Source organism: Tursiops truncatus, chromosome 16 (genome assembly GCF_011762595.2).
Source record: "Tursiops truncatus isolate mTurTru1 chromosome 16, mTurTru1.mat.Y, whole genome shotgun sequence".
Classification (NCBI taxonomy): domain Eukaryota; kingdom Metazoa; phylum Chordata; class Mammalia; order Artiodactyla; family Delphinidae; genus Tursiops; species Tursiops truncatus.
Genome location: NC_047049.1, coordinates 36,149,998 through 36,170,941, shown reverse-complemented (window position 1 = coordinate 36,170,941; position 20,944 = coordinate 36,149,998). Strand labels below are relative to the sequence as shown.

Here is a 20,944-nt window from a genome sequence, read left to right as displayed (position 1 = left end):
GTGGATCTATTTCTGGATTATTCTCTTTCATTGACCTATTTGCTTATCCTTATGCCTATACCTCACTGTCTATTTCTGTAGGTTTATAATAATACGTGAAATCAGATAGTATGAATTCTCTAGATTTGCTTCTCTTTTTTAGGAATATTTTGCCTTTTCTAGGTTCTTTGTAAATATATTCATAAATTTTAGAATTGACTTACCAGTTTCAACAAAACAGCCTACTGGGATTTTTGACTGGGATTGCATTGAATCTAGAATCAATTTGGAGAGAATTGCTATTTTAGTAATATTGGAGAGTTTTAATTCATGATTGTGGTATATTTCTCAATTTATTTAGGTCTCTAAGGTTTTAGCAATGTTTTATACTTCTTTTGTTGAAGGCCTTCAATATCTTTTGTTAAATATATTCTTAAGCATTTCATGGCATTTGATGCTATTGTAAATTATATTTTTAACAGCTTTATTGAAGTAAAATTAAGATACAATAAGCTGTACATATTTGAAGTATAGTCTTTGACAAGTTTTGACATAATGCATATGCTTGTGAGAATGTCACTACAGTCAAGAATAGTGAATATTTCCATTACTCCTGAAAGTTTCTTTGTGCCTCCTTGTAATCCCTCCCTCCCATCACACCTCCAAGTAACGGCTGATCAAACATTAGTTTGTACTTCTAGAGCTTTATAGAAATGTCATAAAGTATGTACTCTTTTCTTACTAAGCATAATTATTTTGAGTTTTATGCATGTTGTGTGTATCAATAGGTAATTCCTTTTTATTGTCCATTGTTTAGATATGCCACAATTCATTTATCCGTTTGTCCGTTCACTTGCTGAGGGACATTTGTGTTTATAGTTTCTGGCTATTACAAAGCTTCTAGGAACTTTTGTGTACAAATCTTTATATGGACATATATTTCCTTTATTTTTTTCCCCTTGGATAAATACCTAGGATTGGAATGTCTGGATCATTTTTAAGAAACTACCAAACTTTTCCCAAGTGATAATAGCATTTTATATTCTCAGCAGCAGTGTAGGAGAGTTGAGTTTCTCCACATCTTCACCAACACTTGGTGTCGTCAATCTATTTATTTATTTATTTGTTTTTAAACAGACTATTTTTTAGAACAGTTTTATGTTTACAACAAAAATGAGCAGAAGGTACAGTGATTTTCCATATACCCTCGACCCCCATATAGCTTCCCTCATTATTAACATCTCCTACCAAAGTGGTGCATTTGTTACAACTGATGAATCTACTCTTGACACATGATAATCACCCAGAGTCCTTGCTGTATAGTTACATTGTGGTTCACTCTTGGTGTTGTACATTCTGTAGGTCTGAACAAACGTGATGACAGGTAGCCATCATTATGGTATCATACAGTGTATTTTCACTGCCCTAAAATTCATGTGTTTCACCTGTTTGTCTCTCCCCCACCCCCAGTAACCACTGATCTTTTAACTGTCTCCAAATTGTCGCCTTTTCCAGAGTATCATATAGCTGGGATTATACAGTAGCTATTTCAGATTGGCTTCTTTCAGTTAGCAATAGGCACCTAACGTCTTGTCGTGGCATCCTCCATGTCTTGTCATGGCTTGATGGTTCATTTGCTTTATTTCTAAACTATATTCCATTGTATGGATGTACTGTATCCATTGTATGGATATTTTTATGTATTGGTATCAGATAGATATTTGCATTTACCTTATGTCTAAAGATGTTGAATATGTTTTCATGTGGTCATTCATTCACCTATTGAAGGGCATCTTGGTTGCTTCCACGTTTTGGGAACTGTGAATAAAGTTGTTATGAGCATTCATGTGCAGATTTTGTGTGGATGTTAAGTTTTCAGTTCCTTTGGTTAAGTACCAAGGAACGTGATTGCTGGAGTGTATGGTACCAATATGTTTAATTTTGTAGGAAATTGCCTAACTATCTTCCAAAATGGGTGTAACATTTTGCATTCCCACCAGCAGTGAATGAGAGTTCTTGTTGATGCATATCCTCAACAGCATTTGGTGTTGTCAGTGTTCAGATTTTGGCCATTCTGATAGGTGGGTAGTGATACCTCTTTTTAATTTGCATTTTCCTGATGACATACAGTGTGGAACATCTTTTTATATGCTATTTTTCCTCTGTATATCTTATTTGGCAAGGTGTCTGGTAAGGTCTTTGGCCCATTTTAATCAGTTTGTATTCTTACTGTTGAATTTTAAGAGTTCTTTGTATATTTTGCTAATAGTCCTTTATTTGATGTATATTTTTGCACATATTTTCTGCCAGTCTTTTCATTCTCTTTACTATGTCTTTCACAAAGCAGAAAACTTTAATTTTAACGAAGCCCAACTTATCAATTATTCCTTTCATAGATCATTTCTTTGGCATTGAATCACAAAAGTCATTGCCAAAGCCAAGGTCATCCAGATATTTTAAGTTATTTTTGTGAAAGGTGTAAAGTCTATGTCTAGGTTAATTTTTTTGCATATGGATGTCCAGTTGTTCCAGCACCATTTGTTGAAGAGACTGTCTGCTCCATTGTATTGCCTTTGCTTCTTTGTCAAACATCAGTTGTCTGTATTCATGTGGATCTATTCCTAGGCTCTCTTCTGTTCCATTGCTTCTGTTCTTTTGCCGGTGCTACACTATCTTGATTACTGTAGCTTTATAACATGTCTTGAAGTTGGGTATTGTCGGTCCTCCAACTTTATTCTTTCAGTTTTATGCTGGCTACTACGGGTCATCTTTTTATTTTTAGTCATTCTAATAGGTGTGTATTGGTATCAAATTGATATTTGCATTTACCTAATGTCTAAAGATGTTGAATATGTTTTCATGTGGTTATTTGCCTTTTGTATATCTTTGGAGAAATGTCAATTTAAATCTTTTGCCCATTAAATAAAATTGGATTGTTTTCTTATTGACTCTTAAGTGTTCTTTATGTTTTCCAGATACATCTATCTATCAGATATGTCCTTTGCAAACATTTCCTCTATGGCTTGTCTTTTCATCCCTTAAGTGTTTTTGGAAGAGAAGTTTTTAATTTTGATGAAGTCCATTTTACCAGTTTGTTCTGTTACTATTGTGCTGTTTGTGGCGTATCTAAGAAATCTTTACCTAACTCAAGGCCACAAAGATTTTCTTCTGTGTTTTCTTTCAGAAGTTTTACAGTTTTAATTTTATATTTAGGTCTATGATCCATTTGGAATCAATTTTTTGTATAATGTGAGGTATATATTCAAATTCCTATTTTTTATTGCATATAGATATCCAGTTGTTCTAGCACAATTTATTGAAAAAACTATCCTTTCTGTACTGTATTTCCTTTGCACCTTTGTCATAAATTAAATGCCCTTGTATGTGGAGGTTTATTTTTGAATACTCTATGTATTCTGTTTCATTGATCTTTTTGTCTGGCTGCCAATACCCCACTGTTTTGATTACTGTAGCTTTAAAATAAGTGTTGAAATCAGGTGGTAGTGTTAGCCTACCAAATTTCTTCTTTTTCAGAGTTGTTTTGACTGTCCTATGTACTTTGTATTTCTCTGTGAGTTTTTAAATGAGCTTTTAAATTTCTTCCAAAAAAAAAAAAAAAGCCTCCTGTGGTTTTGATTGCAATTCCATTGAATCTGTAGATCAGTTTTGGAAGAATTGACATATTAACAACATTGAGTCTACCAAATAATGAACAAGGTGTATCTCCATTTATTTTGGTCTCCTTTACTTTCTCTGAGCACTGTTTTTTAGTTTTCAGTATATAGGTGTTTCATATCTTTTGTAAGATTTTTCTCTAAGTAGTTCATAATTTTTGAGGTTATCCTAAATGGTATCGCTCTTTAAAATCAACTTCTATTTCTTGCCAGCATGTAGAAAAACAATTGATTTTTGCATTTTGATCTCCTATTATGCTACGTTGCTAAACTCATTTAATCGTTCTAGTAACTTTTTTGAAGATGTCAGATTTCTGTATGTTCATGTTGTCTGTGAATAAAGATGATTTTATTTCTACCTTGCCATTCTGGATGCTTTTCCTTTTTTTTCCTTTTCCTCCTCCTCTTCCCTTTCTCTCTCTTCCCCCGCCCTTCCTCCTCTTCCTCCACCTCCTTTCACCTGATTACATTGGCTAAAACCTCTAGAACCTCTAGTACCGTGTTGAATAGAAGTGAGAGCAGAAATCCCTGGGTTGTTACTCATCTTGCTACTCATCTTTGATTCAGTCTTTCATCATTAAGTATGATGTTAACTATAGGTATCTTATAAATGCTCTTTATCAGGCTAAGGAAGTTCCCTTCTATTCCAGTTTGCTAAGAATTCTTATTATGAATGGATGTTGAATTCATATATCACATTCAAGTCATCATTCAAATGCACTTTTTTTGCATCTATTAGAGATAAAAGTTTCTTCTCATTCTTTTAATGTTTTTATGTACCCTAATTGATTTTTGAATGCTAAATTGACCTTGCTTTTCTGGGATAAACCATTTTTTGTTAGGATGTACTATCCTGTTTTACGTATTAGCTAATATTTTTGTTAGGGGATTTTTGCCTCTTTTTTATTCTGACAGAGAACTTTTATCCAGAATATATTTAAAACAATTACACGTTAATAAGAAGAAAACAAACAGTCTAATAAAAATGGACAAAAGATTTGAACAGACACTTCACAAAAGAAGATATTCGTAGGGTCAATATGCACCTGAAAAGGTGCTCAACATCATTAGTCAAAAGGGAAAGGCATAAATTAAAACCACAATCAGATACCACCCTCACACCCACTAGAATGGCTATAATGAAGAAGACTGGCCACACCACCCATTGGTGAGCATGCAGAGCAACTAGAATGTTCATCCATTGCTTGTAGGAATAGAAGATGGTACAACCACTTTGGAGAACATTTTACCTCTACTTTTTTTTTTTTTTTTTTTTTTCCGGTACGCGGGCGTCTCACTGCTGTGGCCTCTCCCGTTGCGGAGCACAGGCTCTGGACGCGCACGCTCAGCGGCCATGGCTCACGGGCCCAGCCGCTCCGCAGCATGTGGGATCCTCCCGGACCGGGGCACGAACCCGTGTCCCCTGCTTCGGCAGGCGGTCTCTCAACCACTGCACCACCAGGGAAGCCCATGCCTCTATCTTAATTAAGGATATTGTTTTGTAATTTTTTTCTGAGGGTATCTTTGTCAGGTTGTGGTGACCAGGTTATGGCAAACTCAAAATTCGTTGAAAAGTGCTCTCTCTTCCTTTATTTTCTTAAAGAGTTTGTCTTTAATTTGTGTGATTATATCCTTAAATGTTTGAGAGAATTTACCAATGAATTACCAGGGTTTGGAGTTTTTTTGTGGGATTATTTTGTTTGAATGTAAATTTAATTTCTTTAATAGATACAGGGTTATTCAAATCGTCTAGTTCTTGTGTCTTGTTTGCTGAGTTGTGTTTTTCAAGTCATTGTTTCCTTTTTTAAAAAAAAAAATTAAAACATTTAAAATTATTTTTTAAAAAATGAACTAAGCTCATTTCTTCCTCAAAGGAAGCAGTAAAGAGAATGCCATACAGCAAAAAAAATTCTAAGTGTGTGATGCAATTGAGCATTTGGGTTAATAGACTATTCTGGTTACTTGTGATTTATTCTACATTTCTGTGTTTTAGTGACTTAGAGCCTTGTTATTTGTATTGGTTTTAAAGGTTAGGATCTTATGGCAAAGAAGCATATTGTAAACTTCAAGTATAAATATAGAAGACAGAGGAAATTGAGTCTTTTGTGGTATTTTTGTTTTTTTAAAAACAGATTTATTTTTCTTTAAACATATAAAGTGGTTAAAAACAGAAGAGTCACTGTTTGCTTAGAGGTTTTGTATAATCTCAGATTGTTTTATAGCAATCAACCACTTTAAAGAAAGATGATCTCTGAAAAGCCATATTTTTTATTTTTAAAATATTTTCTCCTTTTAAGGCAAACAGTTTGGAATCCAAAGATTATCTCCAGGTTTGTCTTCGAGTAAGACCATTGACACAGTCAGAAAAAGAACATGAGTCTGAGGTTTGTGTTGAATTTAATATGTTTTACTTCCATTAAATGGGCAAAATACCATTGTTTTAATTTACTTATTGTTAGTTTTTATTTATTTATTTGTGTTCTAGGGCTGTGTGTATATTCTGGATTCACAGACCATTGTGCTGAAGGATCCTCAAAGTATCCTTGGTCGATTAAGTGAGAAAAGCTCTGGGCAGATGGCACAGACATTCAGTTTTTCCAAGGTAGGTACCCATGTGAAATGGAAGATTTTTCTTTTCAGGAAAAGAAACTTGGCTTAGGCTAAATTGCTACCTAATTATATATAATGAACTATATACAGCTTGTGCTCATGAAACTTAGATCTTAGGTACTGGTATTTTTTTCTCAATGGTAGGACTCAAATTTCAGGTGTGTAAATATATAATTGGAAGTGAGAAAATCTTTGTAGAGTTCTTGCAATCTTTTTTTGGTGGAGGGAAGTATCCTTTTCAAAATCTAGATGAAAAGTTATTGGTTGGGGGCTTCCCTGGTGGCGCAGTGGTTGAGAATCTGCCTGCCAATGCAGGGGACACGGGTTCGAGCTCTGGTCTGGGAGGATCCCACTTTGCCGCGGAGCAGCTGGGCCCGTGAGCCACAACTACTGAGCCTGCGTGTCTGGAGCCTGTGCTCCGCGACAAGAGAGGAAGTGACAGTGAAAGGCCCGTGCACCGCGATGAAGAGTGGCCCCCACTTGCCACAACTGGAGAAAGCCCTCGCATAGAAACAAAGATCCAACACAGCCAAAAAAAAAAAAAAAAAAAGAGTTATTGGTTGGGTCAGATTTCTATCTTGAAAGCTTTTTGAAAGTAGTTAAACTAGCAGGTGTATTTGTGGGAATTGGGAATATGGCAACTTTTAAGAATGAATCTTGTAGGACAAATCTTTTAAATATTAAAAACATGAAAGGGTAGAACTCATTGTGGATATTAACTTGAACATTCTAAAAAGATTTTTTTAAAAAAATGCTTGTTTAGGTTTTTGGCCCAGAAACTACACAGAAGGAATTCTTCCAGGGTTGCATTCTACAGCCAGTTAAAGACCTCTTGAAAGGACAAAGTCGGCTGATTTTTACTTATGGGCTAACCAATTCAGGAAAAACTTACACATTTCAAGGTAAATAGTTTTATTTTTGCTAGAAAGGAAGAAAGAGGCACTAATAATGTACTCATTTTCATAATACTTCTTATAGTTATGTTTCCATTGCCTAGCATATTTGCTCCATTTTTAATAGTAATAGCATATTGAATGTGTATTGCCAATGGCTTTTAATTCAGATCGACTACTTTACCCATATGTAGAGAATTACATGATGATAAAAACTCAGAAGGGGGCTTCCCTGGTGGTGCAGTGGTTAAGAATCCGCCTGCCAACGCAGGGGACACGGGTTCGAGCCCTGGTCTGGGAAGATCCCACATGCCACGAAGCAGCTAAGCCTGTGCGCCACAACTACTGAGGCTGCGCTCTAGAGCCCGTGAGCCACAACTACTGAGCCTGTGTGCCACAACTACGGAAGCCCACGCACCTAGAGCCCATGCTCTGCAGCAAGAGAAGCCACTGCAATGAGAAGCCCATGCACCACAACGAAGAGTAGCCCCCGCTTGTTGCAACTAGAGAAAGCCCGTGTGTAGCAACGAAGACCTGACGCAACCAAAAATAAATAATTAATTAAAAAAAAACCCTTAGAAAAAGGATTGATGTGACATAGGGAATTAAGCATGGATAACCAGGGAAACACTTTATATTTTATTTTACTTTTATACTTTGTGATAATGAATGATAGCCAATCTTAAAGCCTGATCTGAATGTAAAATTTCAGGTTTTGCATCAGAATAATAGTTGATAAAATGTCAATTATACAGTTAAGACCAAAATGATGGAAAACCAAGTAATCCTTCAACTTCTCTCACTCTTGTCTCAGCTTTTTACTCTTGCCTGTTAGTGGTATAAGAGGAGACTTGGTAGTTCAAGAATGTTTTTTTCTAAGAGAGTATAAAACAAAAATTCTTTTCATAGGCACAGAAGAAAATATTGGCATTCTACCTCGAACTTTGAATGTATTATTTGATAGTCTTCAGGAAAGACTGTGTACAAAGATGACCCTTAAACCACATAGGTCCAGAGAATACTTACGTTTATCACCAGACCAAGAGAAAGAAGAAGTAGCTAGCAAAAGTGCATTGCTTCGACAAATTAAAGAGGTATGGGAGTATTTTAGTATGTAAAATATACATAATCCTGACCTTTTAGTAGCTCTTTAGTTTGTTTCAGCCTATATTGGACTGTTTTGTGGTGCTTGTGGCTATTGTCTTTTCTTTTTGAGAAAAGTATTAAAAGCTTTTTTGAAGTCATCTCTTCTTATTTCATACTGTACAAACAGCAGAAATGTTTAAACAATACAAATGTAAATGGTTCTTAAATCTTTTTTGGTTGCTGTAGAAACAGCAACTTTCTATATAATGATTTTTAAAAATTCTTTTTTTTAATTGTAAAAGTAATATGTATACACAAAAGCTAAACAAGAGAATGTGAAAAATAAAAGTGAAAATTTCCTATAATTCCATTCCTGAAGAGAAAACCAATATTAGCAGATATGAACATATCCTTTTTGACCTTTTTCTCTCTGTACACACAAAAAAATCTATGTACAGAGCTTTCTGTATGTGTCTATATATACACACAGAAACATAGTCATATATAGTTGCATATATCTTCATATCTTTTTCTCTATATGTACGATATGGTCTTTTTTTTTTTTTTTTTTTGCGGTACGCAGGCCTCTCACTGTCATGGCCTCTCCCGTTGCGGAGCACAGGCTCCGGACGCATAGGCCCAGCGGCCATGGCTCACGGGCCCAGCTGTTCTGCGGCATGTGGGATCCTCCCGGACCGGGGCACGAACCCGCGTCCGCTGCATCGGCAGGCGGACTCTCAACCACTGCGCCACCAGGGAAGCCCTGGTCTTTTTTTTTTTTTTTTAACAAAAATGAGATTTTATTATACAGACATTCTGTAACTTGCTCTTTCATTTAACATGTCGTAAATCTTTTACTACCTTAATTCATGTGTCTTATCTGTTAGGTTATGTTTTTTCCTCTTTTCTTTCTTCTTTTTAATAGTTTTTTATTTAATAAATTTTTTTTTATAAAGTATACTTGTCTATTTATTCCTTCTTTGCCTTGTGGATTTTGTGTTATGCTTTCAGACATTTATTTTATCTATTTAAAATTGTTAAAAACTATTAACAGTCTTTATAAATATATTCAAAACACTGATGGGGATTTTCTTCTTAAAGTAATTTAGAAATCAGTGTTTCAAGGTAATAAAATATTGTTGCTCAGTGGAGAGCAAAGTTCAGAATCCATGATTATGGTCTCTGCAAGTAAAATTGTGAGTATTTTAACAAAATTTATGGAGATTGGTGGATAATTGCATGGATAATTCATAGAGGAAATTAAAGTCATTAATAATGAGAAAACCTTCCCCTAACAAGTTACCTGGTTAAAACAAAATGTTATTTTGCCTATGAAATTATTAAAATTTTAAAAACTTGAGATAGGCACTTTTTTTAAAAGTTCTTTTTATTGAGATATAGTCGATGTACAATATTATAGAAGTTTCAGGTGTATGATGTGAAATACACACTTTCACTTTCATATATTGATTGTAAAATGTGTCTCTCCAAAGCAATTTGGCAATACTATACTAAGAGTGAGAACTTTAAAATAAGTTCGTATTTTCATCCACCAATTCAGATTTAGGTATATGACCTAAGGGAACAATTAAATTACAGAAGAAAAACATAATATATTAAGATGTTTATCTTAGTATTATTTAGTTAAGTCATTTCACATCACATCTCTTCAGTTAGGCAGCCACCAAATGTTTACAAATAATTTTTAATTATAGAGAGAAAAAGCTTACAATGGAATAAGTGTAGGGAAAAATATAGAAGGGAATATATTGAAATTTTACTAGTAATTGCCTCTGAGTGGCAGTGATTATACATGATGATATTCTTTTTAATATTTTCTGTGGTTTCCCAAATTTCCTATTATTAGGATGTATTATTTCACTAGGAAGGAAATTAATAGAGGTCGTTGAATTGAGTAGATGAAAGGCAGGTGGCTTACTTGGATAGGTAATTAATAAGCTGGTTATTTAATCTTAACTAACAATGTTTTTTAACCTTTTAAAAAAAATCTTTTTCAGGTTGCTATGCATAATGACAGTTATGATACTCTTTATGGTAAGGTTTCCTTTCTCATTTACTTTTAAAATGTTGATTATTTGAAAAGCTTTTAATTTTTGGATCACTTCTGGTGATTTAATTTCTTTAATAAACAGTAATACTTGGAAAATGGTACATAACTATATGAAATATCATATAGTCATTGTAAAGTTTTATTTTGACTTAATAAATAAGTCCCTTTCACTGGTTAACTTTCATGTTGTTTCGAGAGAGACACTATTTTTCCTTTGTCCTTTATGTTTAATTTTTACGTAAAATTATTTGTACATTTATTAGCGTATTTGCAGAAAAGAAAAGAAAGATAAGCGGATTTTGGTTAATACAAATATTTATATCTGCTTTGGTCCAAAAAGTTTTTAACATTGCTGGTCAAAAGATTAAGGATACTTAGTTTTTCAAGTCCAGGAGTCTTGATCTATCCTATTGTCTCATTTAATTTTGTGATTATCTTTTTTATTTTCTGTAGGAAGTTTAACAAACTCTTTGAATATCCCAGAGTTTGAAGAGTCTGTGAGAGACTGTGAACACGCGAGCTTGAATATGGATAATAATATAAAATTTTCTGTGTGGGTTTCTTTCTTTGAGATTTACAATGAATGTATTTATGATTTATTTGTTCCTGTCTCATCTAAATTCCAAAAGAGAAAGATGCTACGCCTTTCCCAAGATGTAAAGGGCTATTCTTTTATAAAAGGTATACTAGTGAGTATTTTTTACTTTATTGCTCTGAAATTGCTTTCTAGGCTTTGTTATAGGAGAGCAGACTGGAAATTGAAAATTTTTATACTAATTATTTTTTATTTTTTAATCTATTTATTTTTGGCCGCATTGGGTCTTCGTTGCTGTGCACGGGCTTTCTCTAGTTGTGGCGAGCAGGGGCTGCTCTTCGTTGCAGTGCACGGGTTTCTCATTGTGGTGGCTTCTCTTGTTGCAGAGCACGGGCTCTAGGCACGTGGGCTTCTGTAGTTGTGGCACACGGGCTCAGTAGTTGTGGCTTGTGGGCTCTAGAGCACAGGCTCAGTAGTTGTGGTGCTCGGGCTTAGTTGCTCTGTGGCATGTGGTATCTTCCCGGACCAGGGCTCGAACCCGTATCCCCTGCGTTGGCAGGCGGATTCTTAACCACTTCACCACCAGGGAGGTCCTGTATCCTGATTATTAACATCAAGATAATAGTTTGTGCTTTGAAAGTATGTTTTGGTATGTTAATTAAACTTGAAGGTGAAGGGGTCTAGTTTAATGTTGTATTTGCTAGAGTATTATTGATTGGATTTTAGGGGATGGGAAAAGCTGTGTGTGTAGGTATTCACATTATTCTGCTGCTTTGTAACGGTATTCAAACTTCAGAGCCATGTATCCGTAAATGTTCTGTTCCATAGTGCTGTTTTTCCAACCTTTTAAAAATCACTACCCCACAGTAGGAAATACATATTAATAACATCATGATCCTGTACCTGCATATGTATATATATACATATATACAATTGAAAAGTTTCATTAATTATACTTACCCTTACTACAAGGAATGCACTTTGTTGTTTTCTATATTGTACTTCATTTTTACAATACGCTAGTTGTGACTCAATAAATTTGACTTCGTGACTCACAAATGAATTGCAGTCTATAATGTCTCATAGCTAGGTAATTTTCTAGGTTTAATCTGTAATGTATTTTGTCTTTTTTTTTTTTCTGGATGTCTAATTCTAAGGAATCTTACCTATTTTTAATTTTCCCTTTGGCAGATTCTGTTGAAGAACATTTACTTTCTGTGTTTGTACTACTTAAGTACTGGAAAATCATTATAATATCCTCTTCTTGCATACTTCTTTTTTTATATTTATTTATTTATTTATTTGGCTGCATTGGGTCTTAGTTGTGGCATGCGGGATCTTCATTGCAGCGCGTGGGCCTCTCTCTAGTTGTGGCGTGTGGGCTCTAGAGTGTGCGGGCTTAGTTGCCCCATGGCGTGTGGGATCTGAGTCCCCCGACCAGAGATCGAAACCACGTCCCCTGCATTGGAAGGCGGATTCTTAACCACTACACCACCAGGGAAGTCCCTTATGTAATTCTTTTCTAATGGAGTATGGAATAGCTGAGTTGACTATACCTAGGGCGTGTTATTAAAAGAAAGATTTTATTATATGTCTTTGGGAAAGAGATTACATATCTTCAAAGAGATTACATTGTACTGCAAATGCTGTGTTTTTATAAATTGATATGTGTCCTCTTTATTTTTTAAAGATCTACAGTGGGTTCAAGTATCTGATTCCAAAGAAGCATATAGACTTTTAAAACTAGGAATAAAGCACCAGAGTGTTGCTTTCACAAAACTGAACAATGCTTCCAGTAGAAGGTAAGGAGTAAACCCTGTGGTGTAAGCCTGAGGTGTGCTAATTTAAACACAACTGATTTAAGATTAAAGTGGACAGTAGGTTCTCTGATATATTAAATGAATTCATAGGCATAAAAACATTCTGTAAACTGAAGAGCACTAAACACATAAGATTATCAGGACTGTTTCTTGTTCTAACGTAAGATTTACTAATTTACACTCAGTCTGAGGTATTTTTACTCTTTCTGTATGTGAATATCTAAGCTCAGTGTTTTAGTTACCTGTAACGGTGGACTTTTCTCTGTGTTTTTCCTACTTACCCCATGAACACAGACACTGTATGCATACTGAGTTGGGCCAAAATCTCAAAGGGCTAAGGAAGGATTTTTTTTAATGTTTATGATATATGATACATGATATACATATCATGTATCATATATGATATGTGATATACATATCATATATCATATATGTATGATACATGTTTTTGCATAGCTAAAGAAAAAGGAAGGATGTTTTTGATGGAAGGGATTGGTGGATGAGAGACAAAAGAAAATAAGTTTAAGTTTATACGTAAAACAGGTTTTCTCTTAAGGGGGAAAGAACCCTGTCCCCCATGTGTGGAGTGAAGGTAATATATAATCCAGATAAGCCTGTATTTAGGCCAGATGTATACTTTGCTTTAGGTATATATTCAAAGTAGATTAGCTGTAAATAATACCATTTTAACTAGTAATATCTCTGCAAGCAAATTGAGACTTTATTATAAATGATTTCATTAATAGAAATAAGAAGAGGAATAGGTTTGAAGGATTTGGGGCTAAGTGCAAGAAAGATAAGATACTTGGTTTTAGGTAGTTGGGTGGTATGTAGGTGATAGTGGAGCACTGAATTGAAATATCTGACAGCTAGTTGGAGAATGCAGCGCTGGAGCTATGGCTAGTATTAGGATATAAATAGATGTTGATTTAGATGCTTGTCTCCTATTTAGAATGCAGAAATTAAAAGTGAATGATAATATTTGATCTTTCTTTACTTCTTTTAGTCACAGCGTATTCACTATTAGAGTATTACAGATTGAAGAATCGGAAATGCCTCGTGTAATGCGAGTCAGTGAGTAAGTTGAGCATTCTTTAAATTGTAATTATTCTGAATTGTTTTGTTTTGAAGAATTTTTTAGTTTTTGTTTTTTTTTTTTTTTTAGATTGTCTTTATGTGATCTTGCTGGTTCAGAACGAAGCATGAAGACACAGAATGAAGGTGAAAGGTTAAGAGAGACTGGGAACATCAACACTTCTTTATTGACTCTGGGAAAGTGTATCAATGTTTTGAAGAACAGTGAAAAGTCAAAGTAAGAGTTGCTGAACATGTTATTAGCATATTAAGTATTACAATATTTAGACCCTTCAGCTTTGCTGGTTTTAGAAAGTTCTCTTGTTTTTCACTTCTTATGACTATATATGGATTGTAATTAAAATTACTTAGAAATCTTGGATAAAAAAAATGATAGAAATAAAAAAAAAATGTCAGTCAATGCCAGTGGCTCATCAAGTAAACACAATATTTTCCATAGCAAATATATATCAACAGACATCTTGGATAGTAAGCTTCTGATGATGCTGGTTTAGCATCTAAAACCACGTTATTCTTATTAATGCATTCTGTTTTTCTAGATGTGGTAGATTTCTGCATTAATTATGAATCAGCCTGTACCATTTCTAGTTAAGGTGTATATATTGCGTAATTGGCCTACACTAGAAAACACAACCCAATTCAATGTGACTTTCTTTACATTTTGCCTAGTATTAGAATTACTATTATAACTAGTAGTAGTATTTAAAGAAAACAACATGAATAAACAGAAAATGATTATTATGGGTGGAACTAATTATTAACCTAGAATTTAAGTCCATGATAGCTATATTATTTCTTTGTAAAATTTATCAGCATCCTGACTTCATGAGATATGTTTTAACTTACAGTTTTTTGAAAAATTTTTCCGTAGGTTTCAACAGCATGTGCCTTTCCGGGAAAGTAAACTGACCCACTATTTTCAAAGTTTTTTCAACGGTAAAGGGAAAATATGTATGATTGTCAACATCAGCCAATGTTTTCTTGCCTACGATGAGACACTCAATGTGTTGAAGTTCTCAGCCATTGCACAAAAAGTAAATATAATTAAATTTCTGCACAATTTATTAAGCTTCTTATCATTAGAGTATTAATTATTTTTTTCTCGGAGTAGTTAACACAGTTTGCACTAGCTCTAAACCTAGAAAATAACTGAAAATTTAAAATGTAATACTTGATCAAGTAGTAGGACATAGGAAAAATATTGAAAGTAACCCCTGCTTAAGAGTAAAATGACCTCAGTAATAAACTTACCCATTACAAATTTCGAGTAATTCTTGCAGCAAATTGTCAGCTCTGCTGTCCATCTGGTTCATTTAGTGGCTAATCAGGAACCCCCCTGCTAGGAATAGTATTGATACTAAGAACTTAACCCAGGAAAGTAAATTTATCTAGAGTATACATGTGTAATTAGCTTTTTTCTTATCAAATATTTATTTAAGGATGCTAATTCCTTCTTGCATGTTTGTTTGCATTGTTTTTATTTTTTAATTCTCAAGTTGTCATTTGACTTAAATTTATAAAATTTTTGTTTTGTGTGGACAGTTCTTGCCTTTTCTGTTTTAAAAGTTACATTGAATATCTTAACAGGTTTGTGTTCCAGACACTTTAAATTCCTCTCAAGAGAAATCATTTGGACCTGCCAAATCTTCTCAAGATGTATCACTAGATATTAATAGTTCAGATAATAAAATACTAAATGAAAAGAGATCCACAATTTCATGGGAAAATAGTCTAGAAGACGTGGTGGAAGATGAAGATTTGGTTGAGGATCTAGAAAAAGCTGAAGAAAAGCAAAATGTGGAAAGTGAATTTACTGATGAAGATCTAGATAAAACATTAGAGGATGATAAGGCTTTCAGTAGCCATGAGGAGAAGAGAGTATGTATTAAGAACTCATACTTCTAAAGTTGGCTTATTTATTATTCTGAAGTTAGGGTTAATAATTCTTAAGGCTGTTTCTCTCATTTTTTTAACAATACACTAATTTTTTCTTTCATCTTCATGTTTTGAAAATTTTCACATCCACAGAAAGAATAATACAATGAATACACATTTGCACTTCACCTGAATTTGCCAGTTGTTAACATTTTATCGTATTTACTTTAATTCTTTCTGTGAGTGTGTGAATACACATCTTTTTGGTGTATCATTTGAAAACAAGATGCAGACATAATGACACCTTACAAATAACTACTTCAGCATGTTTCCCAAGAACGTGGACATTTTCCTCATGATCAAAAGACCATTTTCATACCTAAGCAATTTCACATTGATACAATAACGTAATGTTTTATCGTCCATATTGAGATTTATCCAGTGGTCAGTATTTCCTTTATAGCCACTTTGTTATTGATCTACAACCAAAGTTAATACATTGCTTTTGATGATCATGTTTCTTTAGTTAATCTCTAATCTAGTGTAGATGTTTTTGAAAAATTGTGGTGAGTTGTCTTGTAGAGTATCTCCAGTCTGGATCTGTCTTATTACTTCCTGATTCAGGTTTAACACTTTAGATAAGCCTATTATATAGGTGAAGTTGTGAATTTCCCATTACATCACATCAGGAGGCAGCTGATGTCTGATTTCCCCATTTTTGGTGATGCTAAATTTTGCTCATTTGGCTAAGGTTTTGTGTTTAGATCTCTCTTCATTGTAAAAGCGTATCATCTGTGAAGATGCTTTGACACCATGTGAATATCTTGTTCCCCACTATCCTTTCACCCAGTGATTTTAGCATACTCCACCAAACTTTTACTTTGCAGTCTTAAGTACAATTGTGCAAAATGTCTGCCCAGTACTGATTATCCTATTTATTCAAAAACAAAAATTATTTGGTTGTCTTGTATTTATGGTAAACAAATAAGATTTAATGGTGGTTCTTTTTTTTTTAATTAATTAATTTATTTTTGGCTGCGTTTTGTCTTGGTTGCTGCACGCGGGCTTTCTTTAGTTGCGGCGAGCGGGGGCTACTCTTAGTTGTGGTGTGTGGGCTTATTGCCGTAGCTTCTCTTGTTGTGGAGCATGGACTCTAGGCACGCGGGCTCAGTAGTTATGGCTCACAGGCTCTAGAGCACAGGCTCAGTAGTTGTGGCTTACGGGCTTAGTTGCTCCGTGGCATGTGGGCTCTTCCCGGATCCGGGCTTGAACCGGTGTCCCCTGCCTTGGCAGGCAGATTCTTAACCACTGCACCACCAGGGAAGCCCAGTGCTGCGCAGTTCTTTTATCCTCTGTCCAAATACAATTCACACATATATTTAAGTTGTTATTAATCCTGAAATGTAGATCATGTCCACAGTACCAGTTCCCCTCATTAACTGGTCATAACTATTACATATGTATACATGGAGTATTCTTACCAGCGTCACAGGAACACTAGTAATCCTGTGCTCATGGATGTGCTTCAGTGGTATTGCCACATCTGACATCATAGTACTCTTTTGGACTGTAGAAGTCTAAGTAGATGGATGATGTATTGAGTTAAGTACTCTCATTTTAATAGTTTATTTCAGTGTCCCTGAAAGCTATAGTTGTGCCTGTGTTGTTTGGAAATGAAAATGAAAGCTTCAGATGCCACTATTCTCAGTTAATCTGGTTACTATGTGATTGGACCTTGTTTACCTTGGATCTCTGTAATGTAGTACTTCCTTCAGTGACAAAATGAGCCGTTAATAGTCCTATTTTAGGTTTTATTGATCTTCTCAAAACTGAAGTTTATATAGAATATCCATTAAACTTAAAATGTTAGTAGAATTTCAGAATTTATTAGGGAAAAATAGTGTAGTTTATAAAGGATTATATAGTGTAAATGCATATCTTATAATGTTGACTAGGTACTTTATTTTTATTTATTTATTTATTTTATGACTAGGTACTTTAAAATTAAAATTTAATCGAGGTTTTTTCCTAATATTTTAAAAAATGATTATAGACTTTGCATGCTTTACATTATTAGCATTTTAATTAGAGGATTGTATTAAAGATCATTATGAAATATATTGATATTAGCATATTCACACTTACAATTCATTTAATTAGGCTAACCAACCAGAACTTTTTTCACCGAAAACTTTGTCAGATGCTAACAATGATAGAAAACCAACTGTTGTTGAGAATTATTGAAAGAAACCAATTTTCCAAGGTTTCCCACATTTATGCAGATTTCTCTAAGTCTCCCACATTTCTTCTTCAGTAGTTATCATTTATTATTTTAAACAGTGGGAAAGTCTGTGGTTATTCAAAATTATAAAAGTATTATATAATCTTGGTGGAATCTAGAAAAAGAAAAAGAGGAAAATAATTAAATATAAATCTCTCTCTAATCTACTGCTCACATTAGTAGGTTTTTACTATACATTATAATATTGTAACCTAATTTTCTTCACTTAAAAATAAATTGTGAAAAGTATGAATTATAAATATGTCATCATAATTCATTACAGTAGTTTACTGTATGATGGTACCATAGTTGAACCCATCTCTTTGACTGTTGAGCTGGGTTTCACTTTTTCTTTATTTACATACAACCACTCACTGTTGCAAAAAACACAGTGACCATTCTTACAGCCAAAACGCTGGGTCCTATTATATAATTAATTCCTCAGTATAAGTTCTTAGAAGCAGAATTTCAAAGTCAGGATATCTATAGAAATATTTTCAAATACAAAATCGAAAAACTGAAAGATCTGTGACTTTGAGAGAGTTTATTAATTTATTATTGAGAAACTTTAATCAAAAACCTTGAAAAAGAATATTAGGCTTTTTTCTTGAATGCTATAATTTATTACATATCTATACTGGCTATGATGTCAAGTTGTAATTGCCTTATTGTTCATTGTCTGTATTACATGATTAATTATGTATGTGCTTTCAAAGACAGAGTTGTTGCTCACATTTGAATAGTTATAAAAGCCCAATAGGATAAGTTTAAAAATTTATTTTATTATTTATTTATTTATTTTTGGCTGTGTTGGGTCTTTGTTGCTGTGCGCGGGCTTTCTCTAGTTGTGGCGTGGGCTTCTCATTGCGGTGGCTTCACTTGTTGCGGAGCACGGGCTCTAGGCGCACGGCCTCAGTAGTTGTGGCTCGCGGGCTCTAGAGCGCAGGCTCAGTAGTTGTGGCTCACGTGCTCTAGAGCGCAGGCTCAGTAGTTGTGGCTCACGTGCTCTAGAGTGCAGGCTCAGAAGTTGTGGCACATGGGCTTAGTTGTTCTGCGCCATGTGGGATCTTCCCGGACCAGGGCTCGAACCCGTGCCCCCAGCATTGGCAGGCGGATTCTTAACCACTGCACCACCAGGGAAGTCCCCAATAGGTTAAGTTATGTAACATTCTCTTTGTCATTTTGGAACGTGTTTGGGGGTTCTTAGTAACTACTCCATATAATACTTCAACTTTATATTTTGACAGACTAATTTTAAACTCAAACTTAAGCATGTACCACAGACCTGGTCTTTACTTTCTCCACCTAAGAAATGTGGATGCTGCTACCAAGCTTACAGAGGGTTGTGTGGATTAAATGAAATAAAATATGAACTCCCCAGAGTAGTTTCTGGTAGATAATAGATGCTCAAATTTTATTTTCTCTTCTTTCTTTGTGTAGCTAGACAGTGAGACATTTGAATTACTGTATATCTGTTTCTAAAACGTGGAGAGGCATGCTTGATTTTTCAGATTAGTGAATCTCTGCAAATACACAATTTTCAGTGAAAATATCATCTCTAATAAAAGGGTGCATAATTACAATCTAAATGGAAAAAGTTTTATTTTTGAACACTTGGACAGTCTTTCTCTTGGAATATATTTTTTTTTTAATTAGAATTTTAATATTTATATTTTAGAAACTTTTGGATTTAATAGAAGACTTGAAAAAAAAACTAATAAATGAAAGAAAAGAAAAGTTAACATTGGAATTTAAAATCCGTGAAGAAGTTACACAAGAGTTTACTCAGTATTTGGCTCAACGGGAAGCTGACTTTAAGTAAGTTTTTTCGTTCATGTCCTGGTAAAAATTGAGAATTTTATTTACTTGTTTAAATTTTTTTTTTTTTGGCTTTTTATTTTATATTAGGTGACTTCTGAATTCTGACCTTCATGCAGGCTTGAAAATAGCTGTTACTAATCCCCATGGTGATTGTGAATTATACATGAATGATTATTTAAACTGACTTTTAATTTATAATGTACCTAATCTTAGAAATTTAAAATAAAAGCACGAAGTAGTGCTTTTTCTGTTTCTTAATGGGATTAATTTCTGTTATGAAGGGAAACTCTCCTTCAGGAACGAGAGATATTAGAAGAAAATGCTGAATGTCGTTTGGCTATCTTCAAGGATTTGATTGGTAAATGTGACACTCAAGAAGAACCAAACAATGAAGATCATGCCGTGAAAGCTGAAACTGAAGTATGTTAACTGAAATATTAAATCCATGAGGTTTAGGTACCAGGATTTAGTATACCACATCAATGATGAGAAATATTAATATACTTTAGAATTAAAACAAAAAACTTAATATGTAGCTTTATTATAACTAAGCATGCTTTGTTAAGAATGTAAGCACAAATAGTTTAAATATAGCTATTGAACTTATAAAAATATATATCTGTTACATTTATATCTCAGTCTGGTGTTGATTAAGTCATTGTGTTGATTGTAGGTAGATACCTTTTTGTCTGATTATGGGATACCCCTCTCAGATTTGTCTTAAACTTAAAGAATTTTAAATGGCTGAGAGACCTAAAGGGTCATTTAGTTCTGTTCTGATTAAAACAAAAATATTTATATATAGAAAGATCACTCTTGCTTGGCTGACTGACCATTCCCTACTGTTGAGGAAACATTCTTTCCTGCTGCTCCTACTGAAGCTGAAATTAATCTCATCTTTTTGGAAAGTTTGTTTTTGTTTTCCTTTGCTTTTTAATTACTCAGTTCAGGGGGTCTGGGATGGTGATGTCCAGGCTCTTGCTTTCAAACCATCATTATGTGTCCCTGACATAGTTTGGGATTTGGTCTGAATTATGAAACTGGAAATTTGTTTCCTGCGCTAGCCGAACAAAGCCTTTGAAGGCTCATTATATAACTGAAAGTATACCTGAAACATTATTCCTCCATAAAAACAATGTCATAAACTATGATAAGTCATTACAGAACAATTACAATTACCTAGTTCAGGTATAACTGAAAGTAT

The 20,944-nt window shown here is 34.1% G+C and overlaps 1 protein-coding gene across 9 annotated transcripts in view; it reads left to right on the top strand.

Moving 5' to 3' along the window:
- Positions 1 to 20,944, top strand: part of KIF20B (kinesin family member 20B) — a 75,287-nt gene that overhangs the window by 5,964 nt on the left and 48,379 nt on the right. For all 9 annotated transcript variants that reach the window (XM_033841560.2, XM_073794222.1, XM_033841564.2 and 6 more), the window contains 13 exons: positions 5,951 to 6,037; positions 6,139 to 6,255; positions 7,027 to 7,165; positions 8,066 to 8,250; positions 10,261 to 10,297; positions 10,767 to 10,994; positions 12,539 to 12,650; positions 13,675 to 13,746; positions 13,834 to 13,980; positions 14,635 to 14,797; positions 15,351 to 15,641; positions 19,598 to 19,737; positions 20,022 to 20,160. In XM_033841560.2, the coding sequence (XP_033697451.1) occupies positions 5,951 to 6,037; positions 6,139 to 6,255; positions 7,027 to 7,165; positions 8,066 to 8,250; positions 10,261 to 10,297; positions 10,767 to 10,994; positions 12,539 to 12,650; positions 13,675 to 13,746; positions 13,834 to 13,980; positions 14,635 to 14,797; positions 15,351 to 15,641; positions 19,598 to 19,737; positions 20,022 to 20,160 (1,857 nt within the window). The remainder of the gene's footprint in view (positions 1 to 5,950; positions 6,038 to 6,138; positions 6,256 to 7,026; positions 7,166 to 8,065; positions 8,251 to 10,260; positions 10,298 to 10,766; positions 10,995 to 12,538; positions 12,651 to 13,674; positions 13,747 to 13,833; positions 13,981 to 14,634; positions 14,798 to 15,350; positions 15,642 to 19,597; positions 19,738 to 20,021; positions 20,161 to 20,944) is intronic.